Raw genomic sequence first — 22,915 nt, forward strand, 5'->3', positions numbered from 1 at the left:
CTTTAAAGCTTGATATGGGGATTTGACTGCTTGAGGCTGTGTGGATTTATTTTCTTCATCCTGGCCCATTCACATATTTTTAAAGCATTGATTAAAGCCAGAGCCCAGAAGGAAAAAAGACATGCATTGTTTTTAAAATGAACTCACGATAGAGACTAGAGTCCTGCCGAAAATGTCATTTATTTTCCAAAAACAAAAAAAAATATGCCCCAACGACAAGGAAGAGGATCCTCTTCAGTCAATTTTGAATTGAAAAATATTCAGTTAATGATCATGATATTTTTAAAAAGATTTTGAAGTCATAAATAAGACATATGTCCCATTAATAAAAAAATAAAATAAAATATTATATATTTTTTTAAAACAATTATAAATCAAAATTATAAAAAATTAAGGGGTGACTGGTCACCCATTGGCTAGATCTAAAATAAAAAAAAAAAAATTTAAAAAAAATTGTTTTGGCCCTTCGGGGTGGCCAAACCACCCCTAAGGGCCATGGGGTGGCTTCGGCCACCTCAGGCTGGCCGGTCTGGGTTGACCCAAGCCACCCCAGGGCCCTTGGGGGTGGTCAAGGGCTAGATGTAAAAAAAAAAAAAAAAATGTTTAGATCCATTTAGGGGTGTGGGACCACAAGGACATAAGTGTCCGGCCACCCAGCCGTATTAGGGTGGCTTAGCTAAAATGAGGTGGTCCAATCACCCCCTATGGCCAAGATGGGGCGGTTAGCCACCCCTTATTTTTTTATATTAATTTGTTTATTATTTTTTTTAATATGAAATATTGTTTTTTTTTTTGTAGTGAGACATGTGTCTTATTTGTAACTGTAAAATTTCTAAAAACAAATTTCAACTATGAACTAAATATTTTTCAGTTCATTATGGACCGGAGAGAATCCTATTTCCCATGACAATAAAGGGACCTCCAACGCAAGAGGGGAGCCCTCAATCGCCATGGAGGTCCAACATCCTTAGCTCCATGTACTTGGGCCTTCTATAGCCATGAAGGGACCTTCATAAGCCTCACAGCCATGGAGGGGCTACGCATGCATGGAGGCAACCTCCATGAATATGATCCTCCATTAAATAACAAGTTTTTTTGCGTCGATGGTCGGTGGGCTTCGCATGTGGAGTTCCAGCCACAGCTGGCCTCGGTGATTCAGCCTGCACCTTTAAACCTGCCAAGGGGCTTTGAGTGCTTAAGGCCGTGTGAATTCATTTTCTGGAAGCCCATTCAAAGGTTATGATTCTCTGCGTCTTGGTGCAGTACTCAAATTTTTCTTAAATTATTTCTTTCCCAATACTTGAAGAAATCATTAATATAGTACGTATTAGAAAAATAATTTTTTTTTTTGAAAAACCCTCAAGTACTGTAGAAAGAAAAATCAAGGGGCAAATTCGATCAATGCAGTGTAATAAAATAGAGATTACAACACTCAAGTTTATGGTCAAATACTTGAGTTTACAACAATTTGAGAAATACAACGATCTCAATCATCTAGGAAAAATATAATCTCACCACATACAGGGGCGGAACTAGGATTTGAGGTATGGGGGGACGGAATTTTTTTTTGGCTTGGGGAAATGGACGGACTCGTATAAATACAAAAGCATATAGATACACATAATCTCTTTATATGTATGTTTGTATAAAATAAAAGTATAAAAGTGTTACATCTAATCTCATGGCATCACAAATACATAATAATATAAAAAACTAGCAAAATAGCATAGAATAAAAAATATATATATATTTTTTAAAAAAATTAGCAAAATAAATTAAACACGATTTATAGGGTCTAAGAAAAAAAGTACCTTTGAGCGTTAACTATTTTTCGTAACAATCCCCACAAGCCCCAAATAACAAGAAAAGAAATGCTAAAAGTTAAGTCAAACAATGGTGCAATCATAAATTATTAAACCATTTAATTTGTGATGTCAAAACAAATATTATAAACCTAAATGATGTCAAAATAACTATTCAAAAAACTGGTTGTTGGGTTTTTTTTTTTTTTTTTGATTGTTGGTTAGAAGCTATTCAAAGATCCCAAATCATTTAACTTTTTTCATTCACATATTCAATCAAAGTTCTAAATCCAATTGAGTTTTTAATTAGAAGCGAACTAGAATATAGAGGGAAACTAAATGAATTGGGTATTTTAGGTTTTTTATATTGAAGGAGGGTGCAAGGTTTTTAAAAAATAAAATAAAAAAAATAAATAAAGGGAAAACAAATATTATTTTTTTGGGGGGAGCAAAACTATAAAAAATAATTAAAATGGACACATATATTATTTTGGGGGAGCAAAACTAAGAGAAAAAATTAAAAGGAGATACAAATATTATTTTGGGGGGACAAAATATCATTTTGGAGGGACAAATTTATAAAATGGGTAGATTTTTAAGGCAATTAAGAAAATTTTGAAAGATTTTGGGGGGACATTCGTCCCCCCAACACTAGCTGTAGGTCCGCCCCTGACCACATACTACCATATATAATTTGGAAAAAGAAGCAAGAACCAAACATTAAATATTGTTCGTTCGTTAACCCATTTAGAGTTTGCTTTTTGATTTTTAACAAAAATAAAAATAAAAAGCATTAATAGACAATTTCAAACATAAAATACTCATAATACACTCTAAATAACTATAATCTTATATCACGTCAGACTGTATTTTCAACTAAAAAATAATAAGTACGTACCCTCGAAAAAGTTTAATGAGAATCACGTTCCAATTTACTTTAGGAAAAGAAAATAAAAAATCCTTATTCTTTAGTCAAAGTAAAAAAAAGCTCTAATGACTTTTGTTTCTTTCTGTCGTTGGTAAAAAGTTTTGTTGTATTTTTTTTTTCTCTACATAATACTAAAAATGATTAATATAATATAAAGATAAAAGGAGATTTGAAATTTTTTTAGAGAATAAAATCAAAACGTGGCACACGGGTACTAATTTATTCAATCAATGACACCGGCGCTTTAAATGGATGTCAAATTTGAGTAGCTTTAATTTTAGAGATTTCTAATTCTTAAACGAAACCACACTGCAATATACAAAGCTAATCTTGTGGTTTGGTCTAGACATAAATCAAATGGCATGAATTATACGAGTTCCCACTTACTAAAAAAGTGATTTATTTAGTGTTTTATAAGTCCTTAAGTCAACCCGTCAAAACTAAAAAGTCCTTAAGTGTTTTTTTTTTTTTTTTTTTTTTTGACTTTTTTCTCCATCGATCAATTGAAATGCCAATAAAATCTATACCGGCAAACCACCGTTAATCCCAATTAAAACACATTGTTTTGCCACATCAGTATAATAATTTTTTTATTAATTTAATTTAAAAATTAAATTAATAAAAAAAAAAAAATGAAGGGGTGGCCAACTACCACCCCGGGCCACCCTCAACCCCTATGGGGTGGCCGCAAGCCACCCAGGGGTGGGCAAGGGGTGGTTTGCCCACCCTTGAGGTGGCTCGCGGCCACCCCTTGGGTGATTAGGCGAGCCACCCCTAAACTCATGGGGTAGTCAGAAGCCAACCGTGGGGTGGCTAATGAGGAGGTAATTATAAGTTTTGATTCTCTATAGTATTAGAGGGTTTAATTTGTAATTTGAAGATTTATCTTATAATTGTATTAAACCACAAAAAGGAAAAAGATAAGAGGTTGTTATTGTGGATAATGGGTCTTTTGTGGTTTAATAGATTAAGAAGGGTAATTTTGTAATATATACGATTAGACTAGGAACTTTTAGGGAAGGGGATTTTTAAGAGGAGAGGACTTGGCTACATTTCGTTTTCACGTGAAGCCAAGAGAATCTCTCCATTTCAAATTTCCTTAATTTTCTTTGTTGGTTTAATATATTTAGAATGACAAAATTTTCTGAGGTTAAATTTTTTGAACAGCACTATCCTTCTTAATACCCGTATTAAGCAGAGTCAATTCTAAATAGTAAATACCCTAATAAATGTATTAAGCACAGTCCAAGATGTAGCTCAATTGAGAGTATAGGTATGAGTAATTCTAGAATTACTCCTCAATTGAAGGTATGAGTGCAGCGTGTGTGAGAGAGAGAGAGAGAATGGACTTCACGTAAAGGCTGAATATAAAAAGCAGGGAGCATGCTTCCCTGCCTATAAAAGCAGGGAGCATGCGGTGCGAAACAGAGAGAACGAGAGGGAGAGGGGGATCGCGAGAAAGAAGAGAGAGGAGAGGAGAAGAGAGAGGGGTTGTTTTCCCTTTGCCCAGACCAAACCCGAGAGAGAGATTGAGAGAGAGGGCCGGAGTTAGAGAGAGAGAGAGATGAGCGTAAGTTAAGGAGAAAGACCCGAGAGTTGAGAGAGAGCGAGATTGGGGGAAGAGAAGGGCGTACCGTGGTGGCTGGGTCACCGGCGACGTGGCAGCAAACCCGCAACCCAGAATCGTCACGTTAGGTAATCTCTAGCATTTCCTTAGTTTAATTTAAGGATTTCGTGTTGTGTTAGCTGAATTGCTAGGAGTTCTTGTGGCCAAATGGGGAGTGTTTCTGAGATGATTTTCCACTAGAATCGAAGAGTATTTTGGGGTGTTTTCTTTAGGAAAACCGAGTGTGTATTTTGTAAGGACTATTGTTTTGTTGACAAAGTTCTATGGGTTTGATTTTGGGTGATTGTGGTTGATAAAGCTAGGACTCGGTTTGGGTCTTTTGTTAGATGATTTTTAGCTGTGGCTTTTAATCCCTTGTTTAAGGTTAACATTTGGGCTGTTGACTACTTTGAAGCTTTGTGATTTTTGGGGGATTAATTATGATGGCTAGCTATTGAGGGTTTAATATGGGTTTGATTATTCATTTGGTGCTTATGGGTTGTTGACCAATTATAGTGTTCTTGGCTTATTATTTTGTTACACTTGGGTTTTTAACAAATAGAGTTTTGATGCTTGATTTAGAGGTAGCCGGTTGCGTATTAATTTTAGGGTATCGATTTTGGGTAGCTATGACCAAATGGAGGAGAGAGTTAGGATTCTCTATTAAGACCAAAAGTATGGAGAGGCACTTTGTAATTGGTCGGTTATGGTTTGTTGTTGTTATTATGGTTGGGTACCTTGAGTTCCTATTAATTGGTGTTTTGGTGAGTCGTATTGTTAGCTTGAGAAGGTGGGTTGTTTTATGGGTTAAAGTTATGCCTCATGGCGGAACGAAGAGTATTTTGAGGGTTGTCTTTGTGGGGGACAGATGATGATTCTAGGAGTTGCTTATGTCTAGGGGTTGCGATTGTGTTGAGGTTTAGGATCCTAGAAGGGGTTGTAGATGAGATTATTCTAACTAGGGTATTATTAATATCTAAATTATTATTAAGAGGTGGTTGGATGTTGATTATTTTAATTTTCTTATTTGATCCTGAGGCTTGTATACTTAGGAAAGAATAGGAATTGATTTTTTAAGCGGTTATTTTTCTTCTACGTTGCTTTGATTTGTGAAGGTAATATTAATTTATTTTTCCTTAATCATATTGCAGAAAAAAAATTGAAAGTGAAATCACACCGACAAAAGCGGTTTTGGGAATATCCTTACATTTTCCAATTTGCTTTCACAAAAATTGAAGGAGTGGGTGGTTTTGGGAAATGTTCTATTGGTAAGAAACTTTTCATTATGATTATTTAGAAATTCCGAAATCTTATATTTTTAATCTTTATTTGAGTTTCTATAATCATTCCCAATTTTCGGTTTCTTTAATTTTTTTTAAATTTAACTCATTTCTCTTTTTTGAATAGAATTTTGGTATCTGGTTCTATTTATTTTTTAGGGTTAAATACTCCAAACCCCCCTGGGGTTTCCTAACTTTATTTTTTCTCCCCTAGGGTTTCATTTTTATCACAGAAGGTCCCTGTGGTTTTGATAATAGACCAAGTTAGTCCTTCGTCAGTTGACCGTTAGTTGACTTAACGGAATTCCACGTGGACCAATCACATGTTGACACGTGGCACTTACTTAATTTTTTTTATTTTTTTTTTTTAAATGTATTTTCTAAAAAAAAAAAAGGAAAAGATTGGGGCTTGGCTCTCTGCCACCTTGGCCATTGGGTTTCCCCCTCTTATTACAAGAAACCACCAGCCAGGGGGGAACAAGGTTCAGCCCATGAACCTTGGGGTGGTTTTGGCCACCCCTAGGCTCCAAGGCTACCCCATCCCCATGGGGGTGGTTTCGGCCACCCCCATCCGGGGTCAGGCCACCCCCAAATGGCCAAGAGCCACCCTTTTTTTTTTCCCTTTTTTTTAAAAAAAAAAAACATTTTTTTTTTTTAATTTTAAAAAAAAATTAAATAGGTACCACGTGTCAACATCTGATTGGTCCACGTGTTAGTCCTAACGGATGGACTAACTTGGTCCTTTATCAAAACCCCAGGGGGTCCTGTGATAAAAATGAAACCCTAGGGGGGAAAAAATAAAGTTTGCAAACTCTAGGAGGGTCTGAGGTATTTAACTCTATTTTTTATGATTATGTTCTAGCCGTACTCCGAGTGTTAAATTTTTTTCCTGACTTACTTTGACATTCCTTTTTTTTTTTTCCTACTTCCTACTTGAAACTTTTTTTCTTCTTTTTGTCATTTATGCATCCACTAATTATTATTATTTTTTTCATTCCTGTCATTTTTAAAAACAAGCCCGTGCATTGCACAGGTTTCAAGCTCGTTATATATAATGGTAGGTGGTTAGCTATTTTTTATAACCGCCTACCAATGCAGTTTTGCAGTTTGCAGTTGCGGCGCAGTATACCTCGAACAATAGTCGATACCACTTCAATATAAGCAGAAGTAGAGCAAATACAGATCAAAGTCCAACACATCACCACCGTCGCTTTCCATTACCTTTTCGGAGCTCCATCAATGACTGACGCAAACCTTGCCTACCTCTCCCTCCTCCTCCTCTTCCCTCTAGGTCTCCTCGTTGTCCTCTACCTTATAGCCCGGCCCCGTCCCGTCAGGGTCCCGATCAAGAACCGCCACGTGTTCATCACAGGCGGATCGAGTGGGATTGGGCTCGCCCTGGCCCACCGGGCGGCATTGGAGGGCGCGCGAGTGTCGATCCTCGCGCGGTCCATCGACAAGTTGGAGGCGGCAAAGCAGGAGATCCTGCTCGCCACAGGGATCAACGTGGCGGTGTTCGCGGCGGACGTGCGGGACTACGACGCCCTATCGAGGGCGGTGGAGGAGGCCGGGCCCATCGATGTGCTGGTGGTGAATCAAGGGGTGTTCGTGCCGCAGGAGTTGGAGAGGCAGGGGTTGGATGAGGTGAAGTTCATGCTGGACGTGAATCTGATGGGGGCTTTTAACATGGTCAAAGCTGCTTTGCCTGCCATCAAACTTCAGCGAAGGGACCATGGCCCCGGTTCCATCGCTCTCATGTCTTCCCAGGCCGGTCAGGTACACTGAACCACAACCTTTCCCTACACAATTCAATGGTGATATCGTCATAATCTTAATAATTCGATTTAAAAACAATAATTTTGGAAGAAATCCAATAATCTACACAGACATAGTCGAATATTTAGAAATTGTCTTGAATTTGTGTGTGGCTTCGTAGGTGGGTATATACGGCTACACAGCGTATTCCGCTAGTAAGTTTGGGCTTCGGGGTTTGGCAGAGGCTTTGCAACAAGAGGTCATTGCCGATGACATCCATGTCTCTCTTATATTCCCTCCAGACACCGACACTCCCGGTCTAGTCGAAGGTACGAAATTGAAGGATTCTTTTCTTAGTACTAACGTATTGGTGTCACATTGTATTGCTGCAACTGATTAGCTTGATTGATTCACTCGAATATTTATTAAATTTATGAATTTTAGGCTTGCATGATCATCAAGTCATATATATTTACTGGCTGCGAGAGTTCATAAAGTTTGTGATAATTTGAAATGGGCATAGATGGATATGATGCCTTTATCCATTCTTACATTGTACTAGCATGGTACCTATAACTCCAAAATGGAAAACAATCATCTTTTGTTGCTTTCATTAACACGAGAGTATGATTAAGATCACTACAACATGTTATTCTATATGTTTCCTCTAGTGGAAAATGTATATGAACAGATTAATGTGTGTGTTTCTGGTTCTGACCATGTGGGAGTTTTATTCGTTGTGTTGTTTGTGACTAAATTGGGTTTTTGGACTTATGTCTGCTGATTACAGAAACCAAGATAAGGCCACAGCTCACCAGTATCATTGCAGCCTCCTCTGGTGCAATGAAAGCTGATGAAGTTGCCAAGAGAGCTTTAAATGGCATCAAATCTGGTAGCTTTATTATCCCCTGCAACTTTGAGGGTCTGTTGCTGTCTATAGCAACTGCTGGTTTATCCCCTCAGAGATCAGTCCTGATGGCATTTGTCGAGATTGTTGCTGCTGGTATCACCCGCTTTGCAGCTCTATGCTTCCAGTGGAACTGGTATGGAAGCATAGAAAAGTGGCACGCAAAACAACATTGTAAGTATTCTACAAAATGATCCATCTAACATCAAACCATGTTTATTTTCTTTTACTAGTTAGAAATATCCCTTTTTTATGTGTGTAAATAATCAGTTTTTTTTGGATTATAATTATGCAAGTCTTATAGCAAGCTCCTAGTTCACGTTTTTCATGACATTACTCTTCTAGTTCTCAACTCTTTTCCAGTTGGTGAGGGGTTCAAAGTTATTGAATCGTTGCTGGGAGACAACGAGAGAAACTTGTTCTTTGTTGAATAAAATCTGGTCTAAATATGCTAGCTCTTACCATTTTAATAAGATATCGAATATCTTTTCTTACTTTTGAATCTTTGATGAAGTTGTTAGGTACTTATCTATCCATAGGATTTTGTTTTTTATTTTTGGATTTTACAGTATGTTCTGTAGGATTTTGGCACTTCTATGGAGCTATTTCGTGGCATAACAACTTACAAACTGATTGCTTTCATCATTTTGCTTACTTCTGAATGAAGGGAATTCTTATTGCTAATCTCATGATATAAATTTTGTATGGTCTTTACTAGGAACCTATGATTCACGAATACCTTGGATGGCGGTTGTCTATTGTGCCAAGTTTCAAGTTTCCCTGAAGTTAATTTTTTAAAACATTTAAAAGTGCGGCAAGTTTATTGTATGGTCGTTGTGCCGTAGAATTTTATTGTAATCAGATGTTTTGAAGATGCTTCTTAACAAGTTTTTCTAATTCCTCTTCCATGTCAAGCCAAATATTATATGGAACGTAAAATTGTCAATAACATTCTTTAGGTAGACCATCTGAAGCACTAAGAAAGTGTCAAAAAGAGAAGAAAATGAAAGAGATAACACCCTGAAAGTTTAGGACTCTTAATAATAATAGTCTATAACAATGGATTTGTTTCATATATAGCAGGTGATCCTTCTGCCTTCGGCCTTGTGTAACCCAGGTGGATTGGCTTTTGTACCAACACCTTCTTAGCTTCTGCCTAAAATCCCAATGGAGATGGAAGAAATAAATCAATGGATAAATTCCTAGGAGATCCAAACCAGACAGCCAAACTAAAAACTAAGAAATATTTACACTTGTAGGAGAGAGAGAACAAACCTCAAGCATAAAGCCAGAATTAGGGAAAAATACACTTTACTTTTGAACTATCCATCTATTTACACTTTTACCCAATGTTTAAAACGTGATATTTGACTCCTTCAAATTTTCAAATTGTTGCAATTCGATCATTTTGACTTTTTTTTTTTTCCTCAAAATGCCCCCTTCCCAGGTTTAAAAATAATAATAAAAATTAAAAAAAAAATAAATAAAACATATTTTGTTTTTTTTTTAAAAAAAAACCAAAAAAAAAACCAAAAAGAGAAAAAAAAAATATATATATATATATATATATATATATATACATTGGTGGCCCAATCCCCATAGATGGGGTGGGAGTTTAGCCACCAGCTTTGGCTGGTGGTTTGGCCACCCTTAGAAACGGATTGGTGGCCAGAACCACCCCTGGGTCTGGGTTCGCCACCCCAAGACTGCCACTGGGTGGCAACCACCCTCACCACCTTATTTTCTTTTTCTTTTTGGATTTTTTTTATAAATAAAATATGTGATGGGGGCATTTTGGAAAAAAAAAAAAAAAAAAAAAGTCAGAATGGTCGAATTGCAACAATTTGAAAGTTTGGGAGGGTCAAATGTCACGTTTTAAACATTGGAGGTAAAAGTGCAAATGTGTGGATAGTTCAGGAGTAAAATGTATTTTTCCTCAAAATTATATTGAGACTAGTCTTCAACCCTAGAAGAAACATGGCACGTCTGCCTGGGCACCAAAAATCCATAATTCCACAAACCAACGCACATAAATCAAAACGTACATAATTGCTGAGCAATGTCAGATCCTGGATTATCAGAAGTTCCTCCAAGTATGGAAGCAACGCTAATCGTGTCCTTTATGTCACCAAATAGCAAAATATAATGCATCATAATCTTTGAATTATAATTGATATGATTTTGTACATTTCTTTAAATCTCAACTATTGTTTTCAAATAAAATTATAGAGATTCTAACATAAATATGGTAAATTTACCATTTAATTTTAATATAACGGTTGAGAATTAAATAAATCTACTCGATGGGGACCATAAAAACTGCAACGACTAAAAAAACTTACAACAGCAATTGTGTAGCACGTTTTGCCACCATTGCTTGCATGCTAAAAGTACTTATGAATGGCTTTGGTTGAATGCTACATGCCCCATTGCTTGCATGCTTGATTAGGATTAGCTGTGTAAAAAAAAAAATTTTACACAATAAGTACGTGTTGTATTGTTTTTAATGGTTTAGATTTAAATTTATTTTCTCTCTCTTTCTCATAGGAAACTTAAAATTAAGTTTGAATCGTTGAAATAATTATAAGCAGTTTTTTACTGCATCTAAGCCAAATTCTTTCTGAAAATCCTCCTCAACCATTACCATGACTTGATGATGTTTCATGATGCTTTCTATGTTTCAATAAAATCGAGATTATAATACTCAAGTTTATGATTGGTCTGGATGGACATAAAATTGATAAGAATTCACAATCATTACTTGTGTGAATTTTTAGTAATTTAAACAAGTAATATGAGACTCTTAATTTAGCTATTCAAATAAATTTTAAGTTATTCGATGACCTATATATTCAAACATGTGAATTTTATATAAGATTTCTCTATTTATTTGTTCAAATTACTCAACATTTAAAAGTATAATTATTGGTTCCCAAGAGGTAGCTCAATCAGTTAGGACCACACCTAATGAAGTCGAGGTCACTAGTTTGAATTTCCCTCCCCCCTCTTATGCGGACATGTCAATATATATATATATATATATTTTGAGATTCCTTATCAAAATAAAATGATATTAATTATTGTGAATCCTTATCTAATCCGTGCCACATCACTCAACGTCTCAACCCTTCCTCTAGCTCGACAGATGCACGTGATGGCACTACATGATGATTATGCAGCAAAGTTACTAAGCAGGAAGAGACTTGTACTCTCCTTTCAACTCTTCAAGATTGTATTGATAACAGAAGTTTAACTTAATAGATATCAATGATGGTTGAGTCCTCGATCAATGTGTTATATAAATATATATTTTGCGTCAAATTCATAGTGTGTTTTATATAATGTAATGGGAATTCGTAACTAATTCAACAACCTTAAATAGGGAAAGAAGTAGGATCAACTTCTTCCTTTTGCCTATCTTGCTTAAAAGAGATTAAAATTATAGGATATTTGAAGACCCTAGGCCTTTGCCAAACACAAGGTTTAAGGGATAAAACTTTACACTCCTTTTTATTCTATGAGGTTGTTTTAAATAGGCTAATGCATAAAAGACCACACATTCTTACCCAATAATAATTACTTGCATAAGAGATTGACTAAAACATATTATGATACCAAAGACCATATCTGTTATGACTTCGATAAAGACTCCTTATTCTTTAATTTACAACTAACACTAACTAGTTGAGAATCATCTCTTCTTTATATCTTATCTTTCAATACTTCACCACATTGTGAAACTCTTGATCATGCAATCACCTATTCACATAACACATAACATGCATGCTCCATTTGCGAGAATTGGTGGCCATCAAATATCCCTATGGTGCAACTGAAACAAATTCACTCTTACGATTTGTTTATTTCGATGTAAAATATTTTTTATTGAAAAATATATTTTCAACGAAATCATTTTTAGTTGGAGGGGGAAAATTAAGAAGAAATTATTTTCCTAAAAATATTTTTCAACTTTTGGCTTTAATGGAATATGAGCGACCACAGAAAATGGCTATGCGAACTCCTGCGATGTGAAAAGGAGAAGCTCAACTTCGAAAATTGTTTTTACCATTTTAAAAAAGTTAAATAATTTTAAGGAAATTAAAGAAGTTTTTTTGGTCAAACTCATATGTTCTCGGTTTGACTATTATTTTCTGTCGTACCAAACATTGAACAAATACGGAAAGTATTTTCTATAATCATTTTACTTCAAAACAAACGAATTCTTAGATTATATGATAGCCCAAGCAACTGAAAATTGAAAAGGTATAAAAGGCAGCTAATAAAAAGAAGGAAAAATTACAGTTTACCTCCTCAAAGTTGACAAAAATTTTCAATTCGAACACCAAAGTTTCAATTTTTGCAATCCATCCCCACAAAGTTCCAATTTTTTTTCAATTCGACCAATATTATCCCAAAATTCCCATATTGCCCCTAATTTTTAGTTTTTCTGAAAAAAAAAAAAAAACAAATTTGGGGGTGTAAAAATGACCAAATGTGGCCAAAGGGGTGGCTACGGCCACCCCGAATTTTATTTTTTTTTTAATTTTTTATAAAAAATAAATAAAAATAAAAATTAGGGGCAATATGGAAAGTTTTTGATACAATTAGTCAAATTGCAAAAATTTGAAACTTTGGAGGAGGTGGATTGCAAAAATTGAAACTTTGGTGTTCGAATTGAAAAACGCTGTCAATTTTAGAGGAGTAAACTGTAATTTTCCCTAAAAAGAAAGGAAGAAAGAAAAAAAAAAAATTAACAAGATTAATAATAGTTATACATTGATATAAGAAAAAACTTAAAGTTCCAACATTGACTACAAGATTTGTTGTAAGAGTACAAAATCATTGCATTATTACGTACACTAAGTTTACATGCAATTATTTTAATTCGAGGATGACCTCCAACTCATGGTTTAGACGTTTTGTAGACATATTTGCATTGATTGTTACAGGGCCTACAGAGGCAAAGGGATTAGGAGGCATAATTAATTTATCTCCTTCTCCTTCCAACATTTGAACTACATCTTTCATCAAAGGACGATCCATTGAGTGCCATTGGATGCACCATAGTCCTACAATTGCAAGTTTCTTTGCAATTTTAGCATCACCATCATTCTCAACAAAGATCCGTATGTCTTTTTTTGGTTATAAGAGATTGTAGATCCATTCTGGAAAGTAGACTTGGCTAGTATTCTTGACTGTAACATCAACATTTTTCCTTCCTCCAACTATTTCAAGTAACAATATTCCAAAGCTATAAACATATGCTTTAGAATACACATTCCCAAAATTTCTAGAGAACACTTCAGGTGCAATGTAACCTATAGTCCCCCTAGCTGTTGCCATGGAAACTGCACTTTGATCATTTGAACACAACTTGGCAAGACCAAAATCAGAAATTTTTGGATTGAAGTTTTGGTCTAGCAAAACATTGTGAGGTTTGATGTCTAAATGGAGGATTCGTTAGTTGCATCCTTGGTGAAGATACTCAATTCCTTTTGCTACGCCAAGAGCAATATCCCAACTAAGGAAACATTTATTGGCGTATGTTGAAGATATGAACTTCTCTAGTGAATCATTTGGTAAGAACTCATAAACTAGGGCCCGTCTAAATTCGTCAGCGCAAAATCCAATCAAGCGAACCACGTTAACATGATGGATCCTACCCATTGTTCCTACTTCATTTATGAATTCTTCCTCATTTTCGTTGGACGTGTTGAGGATCTTTACTGCAATTTGAATTTCATTGGAAACATTTCCTTTGAATACTGTTTCATATGCTCATTCGTTGTAATCCTTCTAATATCAGCATACAAGTATCTTGTGGGTTTACAACTTCGGTAATCTTCCAAATATATTTCAATCTTCGCTTGATGTGCTTTTTCTACTTTATCATAACGTAAGTATAGAAATGGTAGAGAGCAAAGATAGCTAGTAGTAATACAATTGAACCGAATATGACCCCTGCATAATAAACATTTGTGAGTCAATAGTATTTTACATCTCTCCAATAAAAACAATTTCAAATGGGCAAGACAACTCACCACTGATTTCTAACTTCGATATTGTAGTACCTAGTGTTAAAGATTTCACATAATTAGCTTCTCATTGTCCATAATTAATTTCAAAAAAAAAAAATCGCCTAAATTTTTTTTTGGTAATAGCTAAGTTATATTGAATTCAGACCTTGATGAGTTCAAGCTGTACAGGCTTCTAAGAGGACTAAACGTGATGTGCAGTAAATTTTCCTGAATTAACATGTGTATGCTAATCTTTGTACGCAAATTGTATGTTGATTTTGTGCCAGCTGATTTCCATCAATTAGTTGGAAGAGCTACAATATTATATGGCCTAATAAAATACTTTAGAAACAAATGCCTTTTACGCGTGGTGTAAAATTAATTGGATAGATAGAATACCTTTAGAAATGCACTCGGTTCCTGATCCGCTGCTATTACTCTTCGTACATCTCATGCCTTTTACTTCACAGTGTCTGCACGCCGGAGTGGACCAATGCAATTGAAGAAATTTTTTAGGATGGAGTATTACTACATCATATGGAATCGATCGAAGAGTATACATCTTTGTACAATGTAGGAGGCCCAGCGACATATTGTTCCCACCAGGAGTGAGGGCGAAAACTTTGTAGGAAGGGCTTCTAAGACAAGAGATATCATCGTAATAAACCTGTGTTTCTCTTGGGGAACAATTGAATAAGGCATAGTCGTCAATGAAATAAGAGGAGTCTAATTTGAATTGGAAATGCGAGGAAGATAAATCGGGTCCCCGAAGCCGCCATGGGAAGCAATGATGTGGATCGTATAATTGAATTACCTGAGATTTGTAGTCAATCTCTTTCACAAAGAACTTCACTGAAATCGGCAAATCGAGTACCGTATCTTTTCTATCGGGGCATGATAGGGTAAACCCAGGATACCCATAGTTTTCTGGCTGGCTGTTAAGTCGGAAGGGAAATCGGATGGTTGGGCCATGGACTCCACACCGTGACTCTTCAGCAGAAACATTTTGGCCTGCTCCAAGGTCTATAATGAAAGCCAGAAACAAGAACAAGTATGAGATTACCATTTCTAAGCAAATATCCATCTCTGTGGTCTTGGAGGATAATGGTTCTCAGCCTCTTAAACAAGAACAACTATGGGATTTGGAGGACTTGTGCCAAGTAGAGCAAATATCTCTCACATCCTGGTCTCATCAATATGGTGATGACTTCACAAATATGTCCTGTACAAACATCCACAATGAATTGCTACGGGGTTTTGAGCTTTCATGGTACCGAGCTTATTGTGTAAGCTGCAGATATGACAATTGCTACCTTCACAAATATTTCCTAAGAAGGAAGGAGGTCTGGGGCTAAAAAGAGTGGAAGTTTGGAACCAAACTTCTATGCTCAGACATGTTTGGAGTCTCTTTGCTCGATCTGGCTCTTTATGGGTAGCTTGGGTGAAAGATTATTTGTTGAAAAGAAAGAGTTTCTGGAGTGTGAGCATTCCTCAAAATTGTTCTTGGAGCTGGAGAAAGATCTTAAAGTTGAGGGAGATTGCTAAGAGAATTTTGAAGTTTAAGGTTGGCAATGGAGAGAACATTTTCCTCTGGCAGGATTCTTGGCATCCCTCTGGAATTTTAATTGAGGTCTTTGGGCATAGAGCTGTCTATGATGCTCATAGTAGTTTGGAGGCTAAGTTGTCTTCTGTCATTCTTAATGGTGACTGGTTTTGGAGACCAGCCAGGTCTGAGGCTCTAGTGGAGATTCAAACTAGGCTTCATGAGATAAAGTTTGGACCTTATGACAAACCTGTATGGACTGTTTCTAGGGGAGGTTCATATGTTAGCTCAGAAACTTGGGATTTTTTTAGAGAAAAGAAGGTAGAGGTTAGTTGGTGGAAGATAGTGTGGTTTCCAAATGCTATCCCTAAGCATGCTTTCATTTTATGGCTTGCTTTACAGGACAGGCTTCTCACTGGGGATCGGTTGATGAAATGGGGATATAAAGGTGAGGTTAAGTGTTTATTCTGTCATAATCAAATTGAAAGCAGGGATCATTTGTTTTTTGAGCTTCAGTTACAGAATATGGAAGTTCTGTATGCATTGTTGCCATGAAAACAATTCTCCTATTATCTGGGATGAGGTTCTGAAGTTAGGAATCAGCAAATGGGGAACTAAAACTCTTAAAGGTCTCCTCTGCCGCCTTGTGCTAGGATCTGTTATTTACAATTTGTGGTGCACTAGAAATGAATTAAAACACTCTGGTCATCCTATTTCTGAGGAACAGATTTTGAGGAAAGTTCTTTGGGAAGTGAGAACAAGAATTGCAGGGAAGGGCAAGTTTTCTAAAAACAAAGAGAATTTGGGTTTAGCTGCTCAGTGGAATTTACCTGCAGATTTATTCTTGTAATAGTTGTAATAATGGTGTGGTTTGTAATTAGGCCCTTGGGAGGGCGTCTCTGTTGGTGAGGCTTGGTGGTTTTTTTTGTGGTTTGGTTTTGTTTGCTGTCTGTATTCTCAGCTGCAGATTGGATTCTGGTTTTTTTTTGTTGGTTGGGGTAGGCCTCTGTGAGGTCGAGTTTTTCAGCCTTTTGGAAAAGGCTTGTATTTGGTGTTACTATTGTTGATTGGTTTGTTTGCTAATAAAGTCTCTTATTCATCAAAAAAAAAAAAACCATGTTTGCTAATGACTTGATTTTTAATTCTAAGTTTCCAACTCTGATGTTATTCCTTTCTTTGTCAAAGCAGGAATCCGTGACATACGACTAAGGATATACATTGGTAAGGTTTCTATATATCTCAAAAAGTTGTTTGAAGGACATATGATAGAATAACACAATGGAATAGATTTGGACGAGTTTTGTCTGATCGATGACACAAATAGAGAAATAACGGTGTGCTTGGGCATTGGTTCATCTCAAACTTCTAAGGCTTTGTTTGGATCTCATAAACAATGAGGAAAATGCATGAAGGCAACAATTTTCCTGTCCGTAATTCCGTGCCGCCAATATTGCGTTCCTGATAACAAAGGCCATTAGTACTCTATGCAAGTCTGCACACTAATTCCACTAGCTAGTCACCCCACCTAGCTTAGCTTAAGTCCATTGCAAAGGCATTGAATCGAACTCAGCCCAATAAAGCCTAGCTAGATGTTAGGGGTGAACACCAATTTCAGATGCTCAGTGGAATTAATCTACCCCTCTTTGTGCAAATTAAATAGTAACACAATAGCAAAATAATAATCAAGCAAACCCACAAGCAAGACACCAAGATTTTTACGTGGAAAACCCTCCAATGCGAAGGTAAAAACCACGGGACCTAGTCCAGTTAAATCTTCCACTATCAACAATAATGAGTTTACAATTTGTCTTCCCTAGAGAAATATCTAAAGGTTATCACCACATCAAGAATACATGCATTCTTGGATTAAACATAAATTCATCACCCTAAAGTGGATTTCAACAAGAATAAAGAAAGATCTCACCAAGTAGGTATTAGCAACCAAACGATTGGAGAGGAATTCCAACGATCGACACCAGTCAATACGTAGCACTCGTCGTCAGGAGCAACACTCTAAAATTGCATCAAGATCGAACTACAAACGACCTTCCAATCTCTGACGGATGTGAAAAAAGGCCTAACCTTTTTTTCTTCTTCTTTTTCTTTTTCTCCCTGCGCCGCACTGTTGCCGCACGCTTCTTTCTTTCTTCTCTCTGTTATTTTTTTTTCTTTTGTCTCAAGATATATATATATATAGTACACAAAGGGTTTGAAACCCTTTGTGTTTCCTGCCACGTGGGTTGGTCCCCACATAAAGAGGGACCACCCAACACTAGATACGTGAAGTCCAGAGTTATTTATATTTATCGTTAAGCATGGCCGAAGCCGAAAGTTGTTTCTGCAATTTTTTTAGGTTATAAACTTTTAAAATGATTCAAGTCACCTTAGCGATTAATTACTGAATTTATTTTTTTATTTTATTTTTTCATGTTGTAGATATCATGATTGTACTATTACAACTACCAGTGGCAATATGTAAGAACCTATATCTCTCTTTTGATTTTGATTTTTGATTTTTGATTTTATTTTTTATATAAACAGACAATTCCTTGCAATGTGAAGCTATTATTAATGTTTACATAAAAAAATAGGGGACGACAAATACTATATTTTCAAATTTAAAAAAATATGTTGATCGAGTTTTAATTCTATGCATGTTTCCAAACACTAATGTTATTCTTTTATTTGTCAAAACAGTATCAGACCAACAACTAAGTGTGCTAATTGACAAAGGTGAAGTTTCAATCTCAAAAAGTTATTTGCAGAGGATAGTATAGAATGACACAATTACATTGAAATGGATTGATTGTCCTTGATGATGAAGCAAGTAGAGGATAACCATGTGCTCGGGAAATGGGTTTTTTTTTTTTTTTTTTTTTTGGTAAGTGCTTCGGAAATGGTTGATCACAAACTTGTAGGTTTTGTTTAGATTTCTGAAACAATGAGGAAAATGAAAAATAGCTTAAATTTCTTAAGAAATTAGCTTCTTAATAAAATTTTTCTTTTGCCTGCTTCCCCATTGTTTCCTTGATAAGATAGCTACAAAGGGTTAGTATTGAAACCTTGTTTTACAAGCCTAAGTAAGTAAATAACTTATCCACTACTACAACTTCAGCTCAAGGTCGTTGTGAAGGTATATAATCGAGATCAACCTAATTGAAAGCCCACACCTATAAAGTTAAGAGGTTAATACTAATGAAGGAAGGCCCTAGGTGAGATTTGTTTATGCAATTTTATTAATGATTTTTTTTTTTCTTATTACTTGCAGGTCCTGCAGTCTTATTATTGATAATCACGACCATGGGCTACGGTTAGAACCTTCTCTCATTCGATCTTCTTAAATTTTGTTTTTCCTTTCTAGCAGATCATTCTTTACATTGTAAAACACGAATAAACATGCAGTCAGAGTGAACATATTAATTATTATCCAAAAAAAGATAACAAGTATTGTACTTAATTACTAGGATCAAGTAGGCAATTAATTGAGCTATAAATATGCTCAAAAAAAGATTTTACAGCAATGCATCATGCATGCAACATGTGTTCGCTTATAATTCATTTTTTGTGATGGATGTTCTTGCATAGGACTATACCTTGCAGCCAAAGTTGCGTTAGGGACTCCATGTGTGATTGCGGTTTTGGTATATAAATGGCGTAGACGGCATTTATCCATGTATGACGCGGTTGAAGAATTTTTGAAAAGCCACAATAACCTCATGCCAATAAGGTATTCTTAGACAGAAATTAGGAAGATGACAAAAAATTTCAATGACAAATTGGGTGAAGGAGGCTATGGCACCATATTTAAAGGAACACTTCGAAGTGGCCGAATTGTAGTTATAAAGATGTTGGGCAAGTCCAAAGCTAATGAGCAAGACTTTAGAAATGAAGTTGCGATCATTGGAAGAATTCACCATGTTAATATAGTACAACTCATTGATTTTTGTGCTGAAAGATTAAAACAAGCTCTTGTATATGAGTTCATGCCTAATGACTCACTAAATAAATACATATTTTCGTCAGAAGCATCCTCCTAAGCTATGAGAAAATGTATGAAATAGCTCTAGGAGTTGCTCGTGGAATTGAATATCTACATCAAGGATGTGACATGCAGATTTTGCATTTTGATATCAAGCCTCACAACATTATTCTTGATGAGAATTTTACTCCCAAGGTTTATGACTTTGGCTTGGCAAAATTATATCCAACAGATAACAACATTGTTTCTTTGACTGCTGCAAGAGGGACATTAGGATACATGACTCCTGAATTGTTTTACAAAAATATTGGAGGTGTATCATACAAAGCTGATATTTATAGTTTTGAAATCTTATTGATGGAAATGGCGGGTAGAAGAAAGAACTTGAATGCATTTGCAGAACATTCAAGCCAAATATACTTCCCTACTTGGGTCTATGACCAATTCCATGACGGAAATGACATAGAAATGGATGGTGTCACAGAGGAGGAAAAGAAACTAGTTACAAAGATGATCATTGTCGCACTATGGTGTATACAAATGAAGCCAAGTGATCGTCCTTCAATGAACAAAGTCGTAGAAATGCTTGAAGGAGAAGTTGAATGCTTAAAAATGTCTTCCAAGCCTTTCTTATCATCACAAGAGGAACACATATTTGAAGCCAAAGGGACTTCAAGTCAAACATTTTCATCAATTCAATCAAATGAGTCAAGTCAATCATCTTTATTTCAATTGCAAATTAATTAATATGAAGATATTGATTTAATCCCCATTGAAGGGGGTAATTAGTTTTCTCATCTATACTGATAGCACAAAAATGCTTGATATTTATGTGCGGTAAATAAGATTTCCTTCGATTTCAAGGTTATTCTGCTTGCGAGGAATTGTATTTCTTATGACACAATTTTTCATGGTCATGCTAAAAGTTTGAATTTTGAAAAAGCCTTTGACCTTCTTCATGAAACCAGAGGATACAAGAATCGAGGCAAACAAATACATGGCAGTGTACTAAAAACAAGGTTTGTGTAAAACAAATGCATTTTTGGTCTCCATAGTAGGTGTGGAAACGTAGAATCTGCCGTCCATGTTTTGAAGTCCACTTATAATTGGATTATGAAGAATTTATGTTTTTGAACAGTATATAATTCTTCCAACATGATTTATAGTTGTGTCATAGAGATTACTATTATATTCAAAAAAGCCATTGACAATCAGACTTAAACTTCAATAGCAATACATTGTGTAGAAGTTTGAACTCCTAAACCAAATCCCTCATTACTGCAAGTACCAAGTACAAAATCCAAAGGTACACAACAGAAAGATTGAGTGCACTTGCGTGCAAAAAGGATGATTTGGTTAACTAGACGATTGTCTGACGAGAGGGATGGGCTTGAAGACAACCTAAAAGCCCAATTTCTTTTGTGAGAGCCTTGACTAGGTCTTATGAAGAAATGGTTATTAATCACGGGTGGAAGATATGAACATTTCTAGTGAATCATTTTATAACAATTTTATATGCTAGAGTTCGTCTAAATCTTTAAGAGCAGAAGCCAACCAGAAAAAACACAATTATATGGTAGATTCTACTCATTGTTCCAAATTTATTTATGAATTCTTCCTTGTTTCCTTCGTAGCGTGCAATATGAATTTCATTAAAAAAAAATAATCATTTAAATCGTGTTCCATAACCTCTTCGGCCTAACTTCTCAATAAATTAATTCGCAATCCTTTTTTATGCTACTTTACCCCATAAAAATTACACTTGTGACGCATTTGACAGCTTCATATCTAATGGATCAAGCACCAAGCCCACCCAAACATGATTAAAATGCGGTGGATGGATGATCGTAAATAGAATGTTTTGGTGGGCTTGGCATTTTCAGATCTAGTTACACCTGGGCTTTATGTAACAGGAAAGTTACTGCCAAACCAGAATTAGAAAGGAAAATGAGAGAGAAAGAATGTGAGTAAGAGACTTTGAGAGAGAAATGGATGACTTCTTCTTATTGAACAACTTGGCCAATTCGAGATGGCTAATCTCCATACAATGTTTGTACACTTCTCCAAAAGATACCCCTTCTTGCACTCAACTAGCCTTATATAAGCTTAGCAGTCAAGGCAATTAGGCTTACAATTGTTTACAACTAACTGTAACAACTTTTGCAACTAACTACCAACAACTACTATAACAGCTTCTATTATACACATGCTGCAATACCTCCTAACAGAATTAACTGTCATGCTCCTGCTGCCCTTCCCTTTAGCTTCCCAACTCTTATGCAACAGCTTCTCATTTCTTCACGTGACATAGCCTTCCTCTCTAAAGCACCTTGCCCACAAGGTGCGGATAAGCATGCTGTAAAGCAAACAAGTCCTCCCAAGAAGCATCATCAACAGTTTGGCCAACCCACTGAACTAGAATTTCAGTAATTGCACGACGACCTTGCTGCTTACTCCTCCTAGCCAAAATTTTCAAGGGTTCTAGCTGAGGGACCCCATGCACATCCACTGGAGGTAGTTTAGGAATAAGAAAATTCTTGTTACCCAACTTCAACTTCAACTGAGATACATGAAAAACTGGATGAATCCGAGCTGCCACTGGAAGATCTAACTCATAGGCTACCTTCCCCACCCTGCGAATGATCTGAAATGGACCATAAAACCTAGGGGATAACTTCAAAGATCTTCTAGTAACCACAGATTGTTGTCTATAGGGCTGCAGCCTTAGATAAACCATCTGCCCTACCTCAAATTCTCTCTCTGATCTCCTCAAATCAGCATACCTTTTCATCCTCTGTTGAGCTTGCTGCAGATTACTCCTTAACAAAGACAGAATCTGCTCTCTGGATCGAAGAACTTCATCTACAGCATCCAACTTTGTAGTTCCCGGAATGTAGGTGAGTAACCGTGGAGGGGGAATGCCATAAACAGCTTCAAAAGGTGTCATCTTAGTAGAAGCATGCCAAGTAGTATTATACCAATACTCTGCCCATGGCAACCAAGACAACCATTGCTTAGGCCGCTCTTGCACAAAACACCTCAAATAAGTCTCCACACACTTATTAACAATCTCAGTTTGGCCATCAGTTTGAGGATGA

General features: G+C 36.1%; 2 protein-coding genes, 1 long non-coding RNA gene and 2 pseudogenes across 3 annotated transcripts; 4 read left to right on the plus strand and 1 right to left on the minus strand.

Annotated features, from left to right (window-relative positions):
• Window positions 1–4,119: 4,119 nt before the first annotated feature.
• LOC132182156 (3-dehydrosphinganine reductase TSC10A-like) lies at window positions 4,120–9,192 on the plus strand. The gene is made up of 6 exons (XM_059595351.1): window positions 4,120–4,425; window positions 5,488–5,604; window positions 6,715–7,392; window positions 7,553–7,700; window positions 8,162–8,452; window positions 8,997–9,192. Coding segments are annotated over exons 3-6 (978 nt in total). The 5' UTR covers window positions 4,120–4,425; window positions 5,488–5,604; window positions 6,715–6,855; the 3' UTR covers window positions 8,999–9,192.
• Window positions 9,193–13,153: 3,961 nt separating this feature from the next.
• Window positions 13,154–15,379, minus strand: LOC132167070 (rust resistance kinase Lr10-like; annotated as a pseudogene).
• Window positions 15,380–15,679: 300 nt separating this feature from the next.
• LOC132167079 (uncharacterized) lies at window positions 15,680–16,688 on the plus strand. Its single transcript, XM_059577975.1, has 2 exons — window positions 15,680–16,286; window positions 16,330–16,688. Exons 1-2 carry the CDS (start codon window positions 15,680–15,682, stop codon window positions 16,686–16,688), a joined length of 966 nt encoding a protein of 321 aa, XP_059433958.1.
• A 1,585-nt stretch (window positions 16,689–18,273) lies between these two features.
• Window positions 18,274–19,149, plus strand: LOC132182178 (uncharacterized). The gene is made up of 4 exons (XR_009440277.1): window positions 18,274–18,313; window positions 18,536–18,571; window positions 18,954–19,023; window positions 19,107–19,149. It is a non-coding gene; the product is annotated as an uncharacterized LOC132182178 (long non-coding RNA).
• Window positions 19,150–19,457: 308 nt separating this feature from the next.
• Window positions 19,458–20,589, plus strand: LOC132182167 (rust resistance kinase Lr10-like; annotated as a pseudogene).
• Window positions 20,590–22,915: the final 2,326 nt, after the last annotated feature.

Source organism: Corylus avellana, chromosome ca1 (assembly GCF_901000735.1).
Source record: "Corylus avellana chromosome ca1, CavTom2PMs-1.0".
Taxonomy (NCBI): Eukaryota; Viridiplantae; Streptophyta; class Magnoliopsida; order Fagales; family Betulaceae; genus Corylus; species Corylus avellana.

Excerpts from the sequence above, each read along its gene's own strand:
- LOC132182156 (XM_059595351.1), top strand. The coding sequence starts at position 6,856 with ATGACTGACGCAAACCTTGCCTACCTCTCCCTCCTCCTCCTCTTCCCT. Across the intron at positions 7,393-7,552 it reads TGTCTTCCCAGGCCGGTCAG|GTGGGTATATACGGCTACAC; the intron begins GTACACTGAACC and ends GTGGCTTCGTAG. Across the intron at positions 7,701-8,161 it reads CACTCCCGGTCTAGTCGAAG|AAACCAAGATAAGGCCACAG; the intron begins GTACGAAATTGA and ends TGCTGATTACAG.
- LOC132167079 (XM_059577975.1), top strand. The coding sequence starts at position 15,680 with ATGCTCAGACATGTTTGGAGTCTCTTTGCTCGATCTGGCTCTTTATGG. Across the intron at positions 16,287-16,329 it reads GATGAAATGGGGATATAAAG|GGATCATTTGTTTTTTGAGC; the intron begins GTGAGGTTAAGT and ends AATTGAAAGCAG.